General features: G+C 40.8%; 1 protein-coding gene across 3 annotated transcripts in view; it reads right to left on the bottom strand.

Moving 5' to 3' along the window:
- LOC114436109 (cytoplasmic phosphatidylinositol transfer protein 1-like) overlaps window positions 1-19,917 on the bottom strand; it is a 51,562-nt gene extending 31,645 nt beyond the window's left edge. For 2 of the 3 annotated variants that reach the window (XM_028406224.1, XM_028406206.1), the window contains exon 1: window positions 19,619-19,917. In XM_028406224.1, coding sequence (XP_028262025.1) covers window positions 19,619-19,666 — 48 coding nt within the window. In that variant the 5' untranslated portion in view covers window positions 19,667-19,917. Of the gene's footprint in view, window positions 1-18,422; window positions 18,555-19,618 lie in introns of those variants that run through there. The other variant, XM_028406216.1, reaches the window with a different exon arrangement.
- Between the last annotated feature and the right edge of the window lie 671 nt (window positions 19,918-20,588).

Here is a 20,588-nt window from a genome sequence, read left to right as displayed (position 1 = left end):
AGTGAGAGAAGCAGACCACGCAGAAAGGAACGGAAACAGGAGCAGAGACTGAGCCAACTCAAGTGTGCTCGCAGAAATACTTCTCAAACCCCCACACTGTCGCTAACAACCAACCAGACCCATTCCAAACGTTTTCAACAGAAAAACCTCAGACCCATCGCCAGGGGTAACGAAGCCACAAACCAGTCAGCACAAACAAATCAACCAAAGAATAAGGAATAACAAGGCTTGAAAAGCCTGGAACAGTGAAGCATAGAAATGAGCTCAGCTGGCAGTGTATCAACATGGGAACCAAAGCGTTTCCAAATTGCCCCTCTTTCTCTCGTTGGAATGCCATGAAGCTTTCCGGGAAGCAAAGAATCACTTGATTTACCAAGAACTGCTAATTGGAAGTTCATGCCTATTGCCACAGTGATGGGGAAAGATAAAGGTCGAAGGTGAGGGAAGGAAAAAGGCAAAAGATATCGACATTATTTTTGCAGGCCATCACCTTGGAGAGAAATAACAAGATATCAAATTAACAGAAGTGTGCACACAACTGCAAGTGCACATACATACCAAGACCTTTAAGTAATCAAATTATTGACAGTCAGAAGGGTTACTGTATGTCAGGAAGAAATGTTGAGCAACAAGATCATTCTGTGGCCCTGTTCCCTGTGATTTCTCAGTTTCATTAGAACTATTTTATTTGTTGCTTCTTTGAGGTTGTTTTTCTCAAATTACCATCAAATTGCAAACCCAGCAACTGGCATGGAGGCTGTCATGGAAAGTAGTAACGTGTTGATCTCTGCACTACCAGCAGATGATCTGTCAGCCACTGCACCATGACAACAATCTCGGAGTCAGTCACAGGCAATGCTGTGCTCCACACAGGCCGAGTGACGGGACAGGCTGAGTGCTGGAGAGCCTGTATAGCAGGCTGACACAGAGGAAGAATGTGTTATTAAAGCAGTAATGGGGTCTCTGTTACCTCCCCACCTGCAGCTGGATCAATAGAACTCCCCCTTCTGAGTGTCATTCGCAGTAGATTCTGGAGGGAGGATGGCTGAATGTGTAAGAATGAGAGATAGAGGAACTTTGTGTGTGTGTGTGTGTGGGTACATATTTCTTTCAGCTGTCTTAGAGTGAAAACCGATGCAACAAGAATCTCAGACATTTCCCTGACACCACAGTGAGACATTTCCGAGTACAAAGCCCCTCTGACATACTGCTGAGTAACTGAAAAAAATATAATTTACAAGCCAAATTGACCAGTGTTTCCCCGGTGACTCACACTGAATAAGCCACAAGGTACTGCATTTAGATGCTTTTCTCCAAACACAGAATAGTCATGCAGCGTTCATGAAGGAAATCAGACCATCACTGACCGTGACAAAGCCCTAAACCCATTAGGAAAACACAAAAAAAGATATTCACACAACAGCAAGTTCACGCTAAACCAAGGAAAGCAAATTAGGGACAGCTAATGGTGTACCATATCCACCAGATCTAAAAATGCATGTGTTTTCTATAAGCATCTCAACTTTTGCTGCCCCCTGTTGACCAGAAATCAATTAATGCTAACAATATTCCTGTCCCTCCCTAAGGCCAGAGGTCTTCCCTCCACAAAGAGTGATGTTGCATACACTGAAGGTACCAAAAGTGCTAACAGTCCTGCTGTGATGTGGTCCATATATGGGGCTGACAGAGGGAGAACGAGGGAGAGGGAGAAACAGTGCATTGCTACTGATCAGACTGCTGATGGAATAAATGCATTAAAATAGACTGCAGTGGACTTGTTTAACTAGTCCTTTTGGAGACTGTGTGTGTGTGTGTGTTAGAGTAGTGGGATGGAGGTTAGACAGAAAGCAGCAGAGGCATTAGAGACACAAGGTGGTACGGCCAGAGAGGCAGCCAAGACAAGACATTTCAGTCCTTGTAAATCAGCAGACATTTATTACTTAATGGCTGGCACTGCATTCAAGCCAGCAGACAACTGGCATCACTTCTGCATAAGGAAATGTTTATCTCGGGTAAAAAAAAATATATATATATATATATATATCATTAGATATTTTACAAACAGCTTATTTACAAAATTAGCAACATGGTGTAACATTATTGTTTATCTATTCTGTTTTTAACAATAACCATTTCCCCACCAAGCCATGACTGGAGACAGGTTTTAGATTTTCTTATCAAAAGGTCAGTGAAGTGCACTGAAGGACATCTTTCCAGTCTATTATATTAGGTACTTGAAAACCTCCAGTGCCATACCAGCATGAGCCAATCCTGGGAATATTCAGCTCTCTCAGCCCTTTGTTTGGTCAACAAGCAAAAAGAAGCTGACTCATGAAGCCACTTTAGGTCCTCAGCCGCTCAAATGTCAAACAATCAGTGCTGTGAGAGACTTAAAAGCTATCTGTCAACTGCCCTTGACCTTCTGTCTACCTGGTTTTCTGTGGCTAAAGGAAACTAAGCATGTTTCCATAACAGTGTTGCTAACAGGGGCCATTGATCCAAGGTCAAACACACACACACACACACGCACAGCTGAAAGGAGGCATAAGATGTATGAGTAATCAAACAGTAATAAAAGGAGACAAAACAGATTGAGCACATTGACAGAACACTCATGAGCTTTTGTGGTGCAAAACAACTGTCTGTGATAAACACTCCACACAGCAAGCTTACAGTTGCAAAAACAAATGTATGAACTGTGACTTGTGCAGGTGACTCACAGAGAAACCACATGGGCCATGTCTGTAATCTCTGTTTGGTGCAAAACATAACAAGACTCAAGTATGTGTGTGTTTGACAGAGAGATTTCTTAATGAGCCCTGTGATGGGCTGGTGACCTGTCCAGGGTGTGCCCTGCCTCTCACCCATAGATAGCTGGGTAAGGCCCCCCGTGACCCTGCACTACAGGACAAAGTGGGTTCAGATGATGGATGAATGGATGGATGGATTCCTTAATGAAAACCATTTCCTGACATAACACCTTTATTGATCAAATCATAACTCCAACATTAAATAAGCAAAACATATGTGTTATAATTTTTTAACTATCTTCCACATTTTCTTCATACAGTCCAGGAGCCATGCTGCATTTGCAGGTAATAGTACAGACTGTGCAGGCAAACCAAAAATGTTTGTTTTAAACATTCATCGGCTTCTTAATGCTCCTGCTCTCGCGCTATCGCTCTGTATTTCTCAGACTTATTATAAAGCTCATATTCCATGTATTAGTTATTTTAACTGTGCTAGAGTGAGAAACACTCATTCTCTCTCCGTCTCCAGACTCAAAGCACTGTCTTTTAGTGTCATCCTCCCTGTGTGCACCAAACCTACACAAGACAGATGCTCAAATTCTCACAATAAGATACAACTGATTTTACAGGGGTTAAAGATATTGTTCGTTCAGTCCTGTGAACATCTCTCTTTTTCACTGCATCTCGTCTTGTACAGACACACACATTCATCACAGCATTACCTCTCATAATAAAACATTAATATAAGCACTCTAGAATTGTGTATGAATGTTCAAAAAAATCAGCTCTGCACAACAGGAGAGCTGGAGAAATGCATCTGTGTCAACCTGCTGCTACACACACACAGTGGTGCATCAGCCATATAACCAGGTGTAAAGAGCTGGGATGTCATGGCGCAGCATGTAACAATCCCAAAACTACATGTTTGGGAGTTTTTCTTTTAAAAGGTCAGTGAAGTGCACTGAGGGAGATCTTTCTAGTCCATTACATAAGGTACTTGTTAAACCTCCTGCACCATACAAGCCGATACTCCTCCATCCTCCCCACCACTCCTGTGGGAAACACTGCAAGCACATTCTCCTAACATTTCCTTATAACTGCGTGTAACCACAGCCTTGAGATCAGCTACACAATCACTCAAAGGTTTGTCACGCAAGTGCTTGTAAAAGTCATTACAGTTGTTGTTTGTATCGAGAAGTGTAGAATGTTTTGTTTTGTACAGAATCTTGACTATTTATTTGTATGTTGTATCATCAGCCATCTGAATGTTGAACATATGTTGTTTCCATTTTCATCTATTTCAACTTGTAAAATGGCTTTAACTTCAGAAACTTCTTTTCTGCTCTCTGATACGTAATTCTTTCTCCCTCCACATGTCTTCACGCTGAGCCGAGAAGCTTTGCTGTGAGAAAACAAATACAGAGAGGAACTTGACGATCAACCTCAGCATACATATGGTTCAGCCCTTTGGACCAGTTCCAACTTCCCTGACCAGCTGCCTGCGTCATCTGTCTGCAAACACACACTGCGAATTTGCTTTTCACACACACCCATGACTAGAATCAACTCCTGAAACAGATACAGGAAATGTGTATCTAATGACAACCTTAAGGCTAATATTGATGTAATGAGCTGTGTACAGTTATTAACTGACATGAAAGTAAACAAACTTTTCCGAGTGTAACAAATCTAAGCAAAGAGTTCTGTGGCTGTTCTACTTAAAACTCTGAATCTGATGACAAAACACACCGACATCATTAAGTGATAATTGCAATTCAATGTGCTCAGTCCACTCTTACTTCCTCTTTGGGTTCTCTGTACTGCACACTGATAACAATATTTGTCAAGCACAAACACATGAAGTGCCAAGTGTGATCAACTTCACAGCAACATGCGTGAATGCAAAGGGTCCTCTATTACAGGCTCTGGAGTGCAGCTTTCAGAAATATGCACCTCGGTCAAGTTTCCCCTCCTACTGACGTCAAAGCCCTATTAAGGCCAAATCAGCCCAGCAGCAATTCCCCTCTTCCGCCGTCCCCCCCAAAATATCTACACTGTTGATTTTTGGCCAGTGTGTGAGAGCATGTGGTTTAAGGATGTGTGTTTAGTTATGTGTAGCTGTGAGCAATGACATCACTAGGGGTACAGAGGGGAAGGAAGTTGGAAGAAGAAAATGTTCAGAGTTGGACAGAGAGACAAAACAGAGCTGTATCTTATTAATTACCCAACAAAACATTCCTGTCTCAGAGCAGGGTTAAATGCTGGCTTGGCTCACTTTTACTACCGTCTCGTTCTTGCTTTGCTTGTCTTTCTCCCGAACTGGTGCTATTGCACAACAAAATATTGCCTTCACTCGAAAACATCAATATCCTTACAAAAAAAGGACTTTGGTTTAAAACACTGTTTTTCTATATCTCATATTTTACATGGTGGTTTGCAAGGTTTACAAGAAAATTAACTATGCAAAGGAAATAAAAAAAATACCTCACAACACAAAAAACACAGACATTAGGGAGTCAGAAGCAGGGCGTTTGTCTCTTTTTGCATGAGTGATAGCCAGCAGATCTTTTAAAGTGATACTCTGCTGACACATTGCTGACCCTGAGCTTTTGCAAGCAAACAAACAGGGAGTTCTGCTCATTAACGAATACAAGCAACAACCTAAAGACATAAAGCTGGTTGAGGATAAGCTTGGAGAGCTTATCTTAAGATTTTCATGCTCCAATTATGCTTCTAATTTAACTGATTTACAAATTGCTCCTATCCCTTGTACACATCTTATTTTGCAAACCTGCTGTCTCTCCAATAGATGGGAAGTAAAGCTCACTTGAACTAGAAGTAGCACCATAATGTTACTGTGACAAAGAGCCAAACAGACACCTTTTTGTTTTATGCTGGGTTCATAAAGGAGGCCAAAGAAGCAGGGCAACCTGTCAAGTCTGACGAGAGCAGCAGCCTAGATGTTCACATGAGAAACTAATTTACATGCTGGGTGAATGCACTAGAGGCTGGATGAATGTGTGTTTTGTACCTTTTAAGACAAAAGTATTTGTAATAGTTTTTGAATTACAAATAAAGTCAAAGGTTTCTGGCCAGAAACACAGAGCAACTATTAAACAGATGCTGGTGAAGATCACACCGCCAAGAAGGCATCTTCTTCTGTGCCATGTATATTTTTCTGATTATATCCTTCTCACGACATTGAAAAGAATGTGCACACACGCAAACACACAGAGGAAGGCCTGTGCAATTCAAAGATGAGAGGAAACACTATTTATTGGGCAAGGAGAGGATGTACCTTTCCTGTCTGCACATTCTCTCTGCAACTGTATCCGGAATCTGTAACAAGTAGATTTAAATACACTGTGTGGATCTCGGGGCGGCACGGTTCACAGCAAGAAGGTTCCTGATTCGGTTCTGACTGGGGCCTTTCTGTGTGGAGTTTGCATGTTCTCCCTGTGCCTGTGTGGGTTTTCTCCGGGTACTCCAGCTTCCTCCCACATTCTAAAGACATGCTAGGTAGGTTGGTGACTAAATTGCCCGTAGGTGTGAGTGTGAATGGTTGTTTGTCTGTGTGTTGCCCTGCGATGGACTGGTGACCTGTCCAGAGTGTACCCCGCCTAGTTAGCTGGGGTAGGCTCCAGCCCCCTGTGACCCTGCACTGCAGGACAAAGCGGGTTACAAGATGATGGATGGATGGATGTGTGGATCTCAGTACAGTACGGTACAATTTCTACAGTATGCAATACTTCAAATGTAAGACAACATAAACACTAAAATATGTCTCAACACTCGCTTCCATCCAGAGAATTCCTAGAGCAGAGGACAGTGAGTCACACTCACACATGAATACATACGAACCCGAGAAAAGAAACGTGTGGGACGTGATCAGCAGTGTGTTGGCACCAAACAAACAACACTTTTGGGTTAGAAAGCAACGAGCAACAGAGTAAAAATTTAGCACAGGATGATCGATATGGGATGAGTCAGTGACTTCATGATGCCTGTAGATGCTCAGAACTTCAATCGCCAAGAACAGGGGATCGCTGTGCAAAAATAGACAAGCGCTTTGGCTTATGGCATGTGATATGAACCGTTACCTGCTACCTGACTCACTCTTACTCTGCTCCTTTCTGATGCACACTTGACGTTCAAAAAGTTCATAGCAAAAAAAAAAAAATGATGTTTTTTTGTGTGTATGTTTTAGATCTTGTACCACTCCTCTCACAGAAAAATGTTTCCTTTATTACTAATGTTTCCAGCAGTTCCAGACCGTGGATAACAGGCTGTACCAAAAATAACCTCACCAAAAAAAATGGAAAAATAAAAAAGTCAACAGAGAATAAATTACAGTAATTGTATGGGATTTCTGGAATTTCTGAGTGGCTGTGAAAGGGCAACTGGACTTTAACCACAGCCAGAACTGAACAGAAGCTTTTTAAGACCTCTTTAGGTCTATTTAAAGAGCTGGCACATCTGCCCTCTGTTTGCCTTTCCAAGGCTGTAAAACCTGTAAAGTAAAAGGAGGGTGAAGCGTGATGGAAGAGGAGGGAGATGGTTGTTATGAGATGCACTCAGAGATTGTTTGCATCAGTGATAACAAATGAACAGACTTGGACATCCAAATGATGATATATATATGTGTTTTGTCTTTCCAATAGCTGGTACACTTAAGATGGCTGAGAAGAAACCTTACACGGTTGTTATGGAAACTCAAAGCAGTCTGAAACTGAAGCATACTGTTGGCACCTCAAAGCTGTACTATGACAATATCCCCAATGGCATCCGTTTGACTTGATACATAGAAATCTATACTTAAACATTAGTAAATTACAATGTTTAAATTGTATGTTCAAGGACAAAGCTGTTCAGGACCAAGACAAGACACCTCACTGTATAAATAACAGCACAAAGTAATGTGTGACCCATGTGTAGTGTGGTCGCACATTTGTGCTCAGAGGAGGAAAAACTCAAAGCATCCTTGAAAATGTCCTGTCCTTGGTAGAATTCAAGTGTTCTTAATACATCATCACAGTCCACTGGCACTGGGTTCAGGGTCGGTCACTAAGATTTCTTTCTTGACCATCAGTGTCCACTCTGAGGACACCGACTGATAACTCTACCACAACATTTCTTGCAGCTTGCAGCCAGTCAACAACACATTAGCCCACTTTGAATGGATATTTAAATTCTTGTTGTCATATTGTCTGCTGTATTCACACTCCTGCATCTGTTAAGTTCTAGATCTCTGGCATCTTAAGGCTGTGACTTTGATCACAACTCACATATTTTAAACCCGGAGCTGCTCTGTTACTTCCAGGCAGTGCCAGTGAAAGGCCAAAAATACCCATAGTTCAACACTATTATGTAAAAATGATTCTGGAGACCCTGCATACTTGAGTCAAAGATTATAATTAAAAACTGTATTCGCCGTTATTATCTTTTATTCATTTTATTCCTTCTGGATGGGATCATGAAGGCTGCACCACAAGGCCAGAGGTGGGTCAGTCAGACTCCTGACAAAATATTACATTCACCAGGATGTGATGTTCAAATGAACCGGCAAAAACCAAAAAAAAATAGGATGAGGCTCCCAAAAATAATCAGAAAATCATTCATCCTTTACCCTTTTAATCCCTACTAAAATGCAATAAAAGGATTGCTACAATTATTGAATTCCTCGAGGTGGGGGTGGGGCATGGTCTCTTTGGGTCCGGCTAGTTTCAGCTGCCATGTGTAATCCTTGTCACTGGTTATCCAGACTCAACTGAGTCAGGTGATTCTACCACTACAAGACATAACAAGTATGACCTTAAGCTGCCATAGCATGTTGCAGAATTGCAGAAAAGTATTCCCTTCAAAAAAATATGATATATATATATATATAAACAATATATGTAAACATTTTCATTATGCTAAAGATTAGTAACTCTCTTTAAATACGCTTAAAGGGTTGGCTGTGTGAGACAAAGGAAATGCAAAAATCATTATTGTCAATAAAAGGTGTTGTTATAAAAGTGCGCAGAGAAGCAATGTGCTTAGAATCTAATTATATAACATTGATTTGCTGTATTAGTCCCCTAAACAGACTGTCAGCCATCAATAGGATCAACACTTCAGTTATCTAAATGAACAAATAAGATCGTCTCTCTTCTCGTTTCTCCAAATACTATTACCCTCACTAACCACAGTTTCCCTGTAAGTACATACCCTCCATGTGTTCACATACACACACACTCCAGTCAATACATCTTAGCTGGCATTTTCGTTTCCTAATGCTCTAAATCACACTACAAATCAGCCGTGGTCAGGGCTGACTCAGATGAAGGGGACTCTGAAACAAGGCAAAAAATACACACAGAGACACATACAGACACACAAACACACACCACTGAGGGAGGAAATCAATTGCAACTCAAAGGCAGGGTTGAGAATGTGACCTACCTTTACTTTACAATCATGTGAGGAGCAGTAATTCTGTCCAGACAGTAATTCTGTTCTCCTGCACACTCTTTCTCTCTTACCCTATCTCTCTCCTGCCAGAGGCAGGCAGACTGACTGAGCATCAGCCTTTACTGTGAAGCCATTAAGATAAGACACAAAGTTTATTAGCTTCATTCACCGCGTTGATGATCTCACTGCTCCTTCATCAGAATTCCCTCTTGTGATAGCGACAGAGGAAATATTGACCTTCCATCTTTCCCAGGTTTGTAGAACACCAATGTCCCCTGAAAACACCTCAATCTACTGGGAACAGAGACAAACTGGCTCATTTTTGAGGTGACACTTCCTAAACTGCCCTAGTATGGCTGTCTTGGGAGTTTTTTCTGCATTTATGTGGTAGATAGTTTAACCTAAATAAAACTGCAGGGACTGCAAAGGTCGAATACATATGAAACGTCTGAGTGATGGCAGCACAACATTGGCTGAGAAAAATCAATTTACTGCTGTTTGATGTCCGCTGTTTAATAGAGTGGCATTTACATTTAGTGGAACCAACAGAAATACGCAGCCTTATTCCTGAAAGGTCTTGAAAGATGTGTGCGTTTGTTCTCCTGACTTGAACATGCTGCTGTGTGATGGGAGGCTAATAGCTACACAGTCGGGGAAAGGACAAGGGATAAGAAAACAACACAATTTTGCCTTTATTCTCAATAAGAGCTCAGTTTTTGTTAACTTTATTGGACATGGTCAAAGAATAAAGATTATTAGGAGCTCTGTCCTCAAATCAGTCACTGAATACAACCTTCTTAGCCCAGCTGGGCCGCATGGCCCCATACAGTGTCACTCTGCATCAGTGTGACCAAATATCACAAACACTGGCACTGACATTCATCATAACAATAAGAGTGAGATGACTTGATATGTTATCTGCAATGCAAATGTACAAGCCCTGAAACCAAACTTTAGTAAACAAACTCTAAAAATAAATAAACAACTAAATAGCAGAGCCTATTTTTCCCAGACATTAATGTGTCTAAGCCGATACACTAAAAAACACACGGCAAGGAAGTGATTGCTGCTAAATCCTAGGCTTGAGGGAAGGTAAGACTCCATCAACTGCCTCATTATTTGACAGTTGCTAGGGATGGTCTTACACTATAATCACTATAATCCACTCCGCTATCGGGGTAATGGTAGGGATGGATGGCACTGGTTTCCATAGAAACGAGAGATGATAATGAAGCGTGTCAGCATATAGCTATCTATAGCCTGTCTAATTTGTGTGTGTGTGTGTGTGTGTGTGGGCAGAGCTGATAGTTCTTCCAAAGATGCACCTGTGTGTGGGCTGCAGGCATAGCAGAACAGCATGATGTCCAGTGTGCGCAAGTGTATTCTTATATTGAGAGTAAAAAAAAAAGTATCCTCAGTAGCACACGGTGGAAGCAAACCTTTCGAAACTTTCCAACAGGAACTCCAAAATAGATGTATTCATGATTCATAATTATACGTATTTCAAGCACACATGGGCATTGACGCACCTAAAGACTCAAGGCAGACAGAAAAAACTTTTGTAAAACAAAACTGTAAATATGCATCTACTAAAGCTGTTAAGTTACAGTGACAAACAATAACATCATGTTAGAGTGGCAAAGATTAATGGTGTATCTGTTGGAATGGTGTATCTGATGTTAAAGAGCCACTCAGAAACCACAGCCTGAATAAAACCACAATGACTTCATGGTAAACCTTTTCTACCTTCTTCATATTTTATGAACATAGACTCAGCTACAATCTACCCCTATACTTTGTTCCATTTTACAGCATCTGCTGAACTTTCACTTACCATCTGTCTCAACCCTTTATCCTGTCTTGGTTAAATCTCTAGTAAATCTGTCCTTGCCATCTCCTCTCACACTAATGGAAAAAAAATAAGCAGGAAAAGATGGGAGAAAGAGTTGCTGATGTTCTTTTTCCATTTGTCCTGTTACACCTCTTTTTTTTTTACCTCTTAGAGCCTCTCGGTGGAGTTAAAGCAGAGACTTGCTGCCACTAAAAAAAAAGGACAGTAGCTCTCTGGCTGCAAACATGGAGGGTTAGAAAGGACCAGCACAACATTAAATTAGATCAGATGACAACTCACGCTTCATAGCCTCTAGTAATAAAAGCTATTCAGAAATACAAGGCAAACAGTTAACAATACAGCCAAAGCCTAATCAGGGCAGAACACATGGGCCATAGTAGATAGCCGGCCACAGATAGTGCAGCCAAATAAACACAAGGCCACTTTAAAGCCATTTTTATGCTCAAGCGATATCATTAGAAATGTGACATTTGCTGAAGTAATGGAGATATCACAAGCCTGAATCATGCTTTGAGTACTACAGAGTGTTTACGTGTGGACCATGTGATTATGTTTCTCTTAGCCTCTTTAGAAGAAGGTCACACTGCATTGGACAGAGGATTACAGTCTAACAGGAAGTGCTTGATAAAGAAAATATTGTCACACTTTGTGGTATATCTGTTATATGTTTAGGTCAAGCAATGTGCAGTGTTTGCAATCACCTCATGCAATGACGAATACGAGTTAAATCTCCTGGTTGTCACCATAGAGGTAAAGGGGAGAAAAGCTTGTTCTCTTCCATATATTGCTAGATCAGCATACCTTGCAGGGCTTTATGATGCCATAATGTTTAGCACCATGCAGCAGTGAAAAATACATTGAGGGACCACCTACAAGAGGGGGAAAAAAATCACCTTTGGCATCGTAACAGTGCTGATAATTACCCTCACTAAACTGTTTTTGTGCAACACAGCCAGAATCTATTTTCACTTGCCGCTATGTTTGCAGTGTCGTAATCTCCAGCACTTTACACTGACAGCAAAGTGATGTGTTTGTCTGTTTATCTCATGCTTTTGGCAGGAATCTGCTCAATAATTCATGCAACACAAAAGGGGAAGTGGAAATTTGGTTTTGACAAGATGAAAAATACAGTGTGCTTGGGCTAGTTAAAACAATCGTTGGAAACCGCAGGAATTGTTTTGGAGGGAAAAACCTTAATGACAGCTGCAGAAATAAATGTCTAACAGTGCTAAAAAAAACACATTCCTTTATTCATTTATTCTGCCCTTAAAATACAACTGTAAGGAACAATGGCCCACTTCCTATATAATGGGTATGAGCTAATAAGAATTTTCCATTGTTGTCTTTAATTGGGACAACAATCTTTAGTATCTAGTAGGCTTCAAAATTCGACCAAATACTGTGTGTTCCTGGTGAAAATAATACAACTATCCACATTTGTGCAACTCAGTAGACACAACAAATTATTTCTCATTGGGGTAAAACACGACACATTATTAAGCTCCTTTGTGTGACTGCATAGTCATGACTAGACATGCACAGCTGGGCAGAAAGCTAATCTCTCCTTGGAGAAAACCTCTAATTGATCAATGAGCATTTTCCACATGACTCGACCAGCTTTCCCCATGTCTTCACATGGTATTACTAACATGCATATCACATCGCTATTTCATCATCAGCTCTCCTATCATCCTTAAATTGTGACACACTGCTGCCACTGACACACTAATGATACTACACTTCAATATGTAAAAAGAAAAAAAAACCTCTCAGGAAAGAATAAACTATGCAATTCTTTTCTTTCCTGCCACAGTCTGTGAAATCTCTTCTGATAAACAACAAAGAAAAGTGTGCAAATCCACTTGTAGGTGCTTGGCTGAGTGCTGTAAATGAATGCCTGTAATGTCAAGTGCTGTAAAGAGGCTGTGAAGCTTCATCTCACACATAATTCCATTAACTCTCTCTCTCTCTTTTTCGATCCAGCCTCTCGGCCTTTTACCATATTTGGCTGATTTATACAGATGTCCATTCATAAACCAAAGAATAGTATACGATCAACCTTTCATATTCCTGGGTGGAGATATAAAGCAAACATGAAGATTGCATTTTATTCTAATACCAGCCCTGATCCTTTCAATCATCAAGAGATACAGCATTAGCATAGGAACCCAGAGGAGTGAACAGTGAGCAGTTTCAGTAAAGCTGTCCAAATTGAACATAGCTTTGGTCTAAAGAATCAGCTGCTTTGTCTCTATTTTCAGACACACTTTACAGATTTAGCAGCCGCCTTCAGACTGTGGCTGCCAGTAGAAAACGTCTCTTATCCCTCCTGTGATTTGTTAGTGCAGCAGCGGAGAGAAATCCTCTTTTCACCATGGTGACACAAGGCTGTTTCACACCAAAAACACATGCTGCGCCACATATAATTAAAAATAAATGATGGAACCATTTTTATGTAGGAATGTATGGGAAACACAGAATATATCAATCACTACACCACGACCAAGGACCACCAACTTTCTCAGAGGTATTGCCCTTCACTGAGCTCATCATCAGTTTCGTCTGAGCATCTCATCACTGGCTTGCTACAGTTTCTAATGTAACACATTATAAAGTAATTGCCACAGAGATGTATTTATGTGTATATCTGTTATATAATAGAATCATGCATAGACCCATTTAAACTTAAAGTGTGCATGTATATCAGATAAGTGAGACAACCTCTCTCCAGAGTGTAACTGTCAGCAAGGCGTGACAATATCATGTAGCTCTTGTGTTATGAAACATCCTTTCTTCCAATACAATACACAAGCACAGGGACAAACACACACACATATGCACACTTAGGCACACAGCCATCTAGGAAATGAGAATAGTCCTCATCCGAGGATAATGGTCCATCACAACCCATGATGGTTTCCTCTAGAAGAGTAAATGGCAGTAAATGGGATGCTGATTGAATCATAGCATTGTCATGTATACCAGATGGCAAAGGGCCTTGCACCTTTACTATGAAACCAAAGAAACAAACAGCATCTAACAGGCTCCATTTCCTAAGCAAACCATGTAGTGGATGGGAGGGATCTCACCATCAAGAGAGAAAACAAATTTCTGAATGAATAGAATGAAAAGCAGTGCTTTTGAAAAAATAATAGACAGTGAGCTTGCTCTAAGCTTTAGTAGCACTTATTTACCAGAGACACATTTTTAAAGCTACTGAAATCAATGGTGTTTACATAGGGATGCACTTTAAAATAGGATATTTTTCGAAACCTAACCAAGCCATTCCAGGGCTCAATGCACACAATGCACTTAAAATAACATCCAACATAACACATGAACCCTGTTTGAGGACTTTATGGTCCATCTTTATATAACCTCACCCATATGTTGGGAAAAGGGAATCACTGGAAATCAACCTCCTCTGTCATTTATGTGTGTGGTTATGTCATGTCAGGGCGGGATAATGCACGATGGAGGGCAGCAAGATGGCAAATCAGGAGCTACACAGTCAACCTAAAGTCAAGGGTGAAGACCACCTAATCAATAGAGCCATAAATAAATGTTTCACTGCACACACTTTTTTTAGCATGACTTATTCTATAAATGAAGGAACACACAATTACATTGCCTTAAAGAGGCTAAAGGGTTAGTCCTCACTACTTTTCAGCTCTTCAGGCTGGGGATACATGAAATTACCACATGATAGGAAAAATTGTTATGTGTTATGTTATTGACATCATAATACTTCAGGCAAGGGATAAAGGGCATTGTACGAAATGATTCAAATTGTAGGTATCAACCCAGAGAGAGGATACAGTGTATGTACATCCATGACAGATAATCCCTCATGGGAAAAAGCACAATGTGACAAAGCAGTTCTAATCCTGGTATAGTACTTTGTATGTCCACCTTTCAGACATTGACTGCACTCCTGTGTGCTATCTGCCTTTAGACAAATGGTTTTCTGGCACTTTATTAACAGCTGTGTGGATGCAGGTGTGAAGCTTACGCCAACACAGTGTGAGCCGAAATAGTAATGTGGGTTTTTTTTTTTGTTTTTTTGTTTTTTTGGCAAGCGCACTATGTAATATGATATTCATTTTCTCTAATCAACTCTGGCAAGACTGACACTCGCAGAGATCCTAAAGCTTTAAAAAATGTTGTTGTGAGCCAGCGACCCAGGTGTCCTTCCAGACATCTATCCGGCCATTCATTCAAGCAGCCCGGCCCACATCCTCCCATTTATACAGTCATCCTTCTATGAATAAACCCATCCATTCTCTCAACCTGATGACAGCCTTTAAACTTCCTTTTTAAAATGTTGCTGCAGGATCTGAAAGGTGATTAAATACACTAAAATGCAACCTCTTTAATGACCATTCAACCAAATGAAACGAGGAAACATAGAAAGAATGAAAGAATATTTTGAGTAGTAATTTAAAAGGGAAAAACCAGACAAACCACGGTAAATGGAGATTTTTGAAGTTTGGTGCTTTCAGTAACCTGCGTTAATGTGGCTGTGCTTCCTCCTGCAGCTGTATTAAGTGCACGTAATGTCTTCTTCGCAGGTCATTATATGTCTCAGCAAATGAAGACTTCCTCATGTGCATTGTGGAGGGCATGCTGGAATCAGAAACCTTTTTGTCACGCCAGCTCACCTGGTTGATTGTGTTGAAAGTGCTGTTACTACTTTCACTGCCAGTCTAGGAGCACAACAAAATTTCAAGGAGCATACAATTGCACCTTGAACAGGCTCTGTCAAAGTGGCTTTTTTTTAAATCCAAACATGAGCTTTTCCTAAGCCTATAACCACGTACTGTGGTGTTGTTCATTCTAACCAAACAGCAGCTGAAAACAAAAGAGAAGTGAGACAGATAGCAGACAATCAGTCTACAATCAACCTGTTTTAATCGCCTCAAGTATTTGCTGAATAATAAACCTGAAACGTGTCCAGAAAAGATCCCAGTTCACATCTCTGAGCAGATTACAGTCTTTGACAATCAGATGGTCGTAATCCTTCACTTACTGCCAACACTCACACCACATCAAACAGCCATTCAGCCAAAGGGTGCGGTTGTCAATGAACTATCAAATAGACTAAAAACACATGGAAATCCAGATCATTCTGGATGTGTTGTTTTTCACTATGCCTGGCTGAATGTCATCATTGATCTGAATCACTACAGTTAATAAGAAAAAAAGGCCACTGGCCTTCAGCAAAGAGACCTGCTTCAGGTTTTGTTTCCTCCTGAATACATCCTGTGCTCCTGTGACGACCTTATACAGCCAATACAGCCCAGGTTTTTGTAAAGAGTACAATTCTAAGTAAGTCTACGGTGTTCTTATCACAGCACAGATGAAGATATGAGAGTGCGAAACCACAGAAACTTAAGGTCCCTCAGCCTCGGCTATGATCTGAAAGCAAAACGTGCAGGGTCAGCCAGAGGGTTGGACGATGTCAGCATTCTTCATGTGAGCCTGAAAGGTACGTGTCAGACGAGACAATGACAGAGCACCTCGCAGGGGACAGGGACAGACAGAGAAGGAAGGAAGAAGGAAGACATCTATGTGTGTGTGTGTCGTCTGTAATGCATCACCTCTCTCCTCTCCAGGAAAAGATGGGCGCGGTGGCTGATGAATAGCTTGGCTCGCAGGAGAAGAGAGCACAGTTATTCTCAAGGCACTTACAGGGGAAAATGATTATTTCTTGGCTAAGTGGTTCTGGTTAGTGCTACATCTAAATCTTCTGAGACGGAACTTTAAACCAATACTCAAACAGAGAAGTTACGCTGGCACTAAACTCTTTCAAGCTATGCCGTCTTGAGTTACTGCAAGTTTTATTTCTACTTTTTATACTGTAAAAATTAAACTTTATAAGAGGAAGAGCAATAATTTCATGGCTGAGAGGAGTGGCACTTAGTTTAATTGTTTTGTTTGGTTGTTTGTCTTCAATTGTGTTTCCTAATACAGTTAAATCCTACATCATACATCACACTCATCTATGACGGGATACACAATTGTGAGTCTGCACAAGGTGTTTTATTTTAAAATAAAAACAGAGGATGCTCTTCTTTATATATTGTGTCTCTGAGGGCAAAGACAGAGTAACAAACTCATTATTTATTCATCACTGTTGAAGGTATAAATGAGGATGGTGGAAACAATAACATGTCAAGCACACAACTAAGCGGCAAGAGATCATTAAGAATACAAAGAATTGAGTACCATTGAACAGTTCATACACTCTGGTATTGCTAAATAATTCAGTGCGCATGGTGGCTCTTAAACTTGTATAAACACGGCACGGATAGCCGGTCCAACATCTGCAGTAGTAAAGCTGTGATGACGCAACACTGCCAAGCAGCAGACAGTAATCTATTCCCAGAGACAATACACACACAGACGTGACCTTGCATGTCCCCATGACTCCAAATCTGAGTGCACACACACACACACACACACACAAACACTGTATTAGTGTATTACCCTGGGGAACTTGGTATAAAAAATAAAATCTCACAGAAGTTCCTGCCCACTACCCCTTCTCTTTCTGACATCCTTTCCCTTCTCCATTCCCTCAGTCAGTTGTAGGCCCTTGCTTATTTGAACCTGCCAGTCAGTGCGTCATTCTTTTCCCTTTGGATAGACGAGAAACTTTAACTGAACTTTTAGGAAAAGAGGGATGACACTCTGCTCAATGTGTTCATCCATGATAAGCACAACCCCGACCATTAAGGAGGTTAGTTTCTAAGTCTGGACTGTCAACAAACAAAGACGCCTGGCTTCCTGGGATTCATCCAGATGGAGCTTTATCTCTTCCAAAAAAACAAAAAAAAATGAGAAAAAAAAACAAGGACACGGCCTATGTGAGCAATAATGTATGAGTACAACTACCATCGTCTGCTAAAAAATACATGTAAGAATGTAAGAATAAGGCCTAGATCCTAGGGTGTCTGCATGTTCATACAGTACTCCCTATTATATTAATAAATGTAAATAAATATAAATGTGAATGAAGTGAAATGAAATCAACGTCTGAGCACAGCCGATGTAAAACAAGCCTTTTGCTGAGGTATCAACAATTTAGATTTACGCACTGTTAAAGCCTGAATTGACAGATGTGGATTTTAGGTGATCTGATCACAGACTGGGCCTTTAAGTACACTGTTCTTGTTTCTCCTAACAACCATCTGTTCACTGGATCCACGGACGTGACAGGAAAGCTCTTGCCACTCTTTTAGGCTTGAAATACGTGCAAGGATGGTTTACTGAACGGAAAATGCACATATCAATGCAAACACATACACACATGTGCAGGACAACACACGCAAAGGTATTCAAGAAAGCATGTGAGACACCCTTACATTAGAAGATGACATTTCCCCTTTGACCGCAGGTTCCTACAGGAGTCAGTAGTGTAACACTTTACTCGCTGCTTGTCTTGAGAAAATGGTGCTGGCAGCTTAGTGGTGACCACATGGAAGGAACAAAACTACATTTCCTGCAAATGTAAAGGCATCTTGTTGGTTCTCATCACAACTCTGCTGAATGCATCTGCTGTAGTCTCAATTTCTATAAAGCCACCAGATAACAGATAAAGTTGAAACGGACTATCAGCTCACAACGATCTGGAACAATCATCTTCTTTTTTGGTGAATAATTTGGATCTGATTGCTGTGAATTGTTTCAAGGTGAAGCATTAATGAGGTATAAACAGTGATAGGCTGCAAGAGGAAGATTATTTCACCTGATCACCAGCTCTCAACCCTTTAGGATACACCCCCCACACACACACCACACTAAAGAAAGGCATGGAGACGAATAAGAAAACAATGGTATGGGTGATAATTGAAAAAGGTGCTGCTGTGCTGTGCAGTATGCGTGCCAGGACAAGAGAGTAATTGTCTTCACCTTCTAATTTTAGACTCGTGTCGTGAGACCACATAAACAAACAGATTGAATACAGACAATGGGCCATTCTTTCTGATATCAATCAGTGCAGCTACAAGTCGAGTGTGGAGACCCCTGCCCTCCTGTGTGTTCTATGAAGGTGGGGGGGGCGTGATCAATTTAAAGCTATTTACATGCAATTGTGTGTGTGTGACAGGGAGAGGGTGTGTGTAACTACTGTGCATCTTTCAAGATGCTGATCAGATCATGACCCTGTATGACTGATTAAAAGAAACAGATCTACAACATCTTTAGAAAGGGAATCCACATGTGTAGGCAAATTGTCTTCATATTTTATGGCTGTTTTACAAAGATCATGAGTTTTTCTTTCCTGCTGTATGAAAAATGTAAACTTAGGTTCAGCAGAAAGAGGATAGAGCAGAGGCTGAGAAGTAAGAACAGAGTTAGAGAGGTACAGAAAGATGAGAAAACAGACTTAATGAAGTGCTACAACTGTAGTCTGATTGTATTTCTGTCACTTCGTGCAATCCCCTGCCACATGTCTGCAACAGCAGACCCGGAGGGTCTGGCTGCCAAGGTCGACTGAACAGCACTGACCCCCACAATGGTGATTTTAAAAAGCATGACACAAAGAAGAGTGGTAACTTACCTCCTCTACTGTGAGGGGCATGCATATCCTGTACTCCTTCAGCAACATCTTTCCCCTCCTCTACACGTCTCTTCTGTGTATTCACAATGTGTCAAACCAGCCAAATAAAGGGTCCCTCCGCCGACCGACGGGATGTGTGTAATAACTGGAGACGTGTCAGCGCATGTGAGAGGATGGTTAGCCCGAGTTAAGACACAGACTCCGAGTTACGACTAAGTTCTTGCATCGGAACCAGCAGACACTCTCTCCTGTAGTGATCGTGAGAGGAGAAATGAGCTCGGTTCTTGCTTGTCCCCTCCTTTCACGCTCTTGAGTCAAGTTGGCGGGTTTCAATGCCAAACAAAACCGGAAGTCATAGTGTTGAGGCTTCAAAATAAGAGCTGACTGCAGCAACATGTCTCGGTGCCGCAGATCTCGAAAAGCCTCAGGTTCAGTTTTACTTTTGGGAATTATAAAATTAGCGCACTTATTAGCACTTTAACTTCAGTAAAAGCATTTTTCTTTTATTATTATGCTGACTAATGCTTTACCCAAAGTGTATTTAAGCTGAACGTAATTGCACCATAGGAATATCAGTGGCATGCAACTTTCTTCTTTTTACATGAAGGCAACAAAGTAAAATGGCACTGCCCTTATTTATCCTAGTTCCAATATATCTATTTTACTATTTTGTCAACCTTGAAACCAAGACTACAAAATGTCTAAATTATGCTTTAGCCGACATTCATTTCTATCATAATAATATAATTTCTAATATAATAATATCTGGTATCTTCTCAAATCGGTTGTATTGTTGTATCAAATGTAATAATTAACAAAGTGGAATATTTTTGTAACAAAAAAAGCGTATTTTCCCATTTTCATTTTATCCTGAAAACTTCAATTAACCTTTATTTTGAAAAATGTTTGGCCGGATATACGTTTACTTCATGCCAGCTGTTTACACACTTGTCTACTCGTGATACCGCCA

The sequence above is a fragment of the Parambassis ranga genome, chromosome 1, assembly GCF_900634625.1.
Source record: "Parambassis ranga chromosome 1, fParRan2.1, whole genome shotgun sequence".
NCBI classification, from domain to species: domain Eukaryota; kingdom Metazoa; phylum Chordata; class Actinopteri; family Ambassidae; genus Parambassis; species Parambassis ranga.
This window is presented reverse-complemented; position numbering and strand designations above follow the sequence as displayed.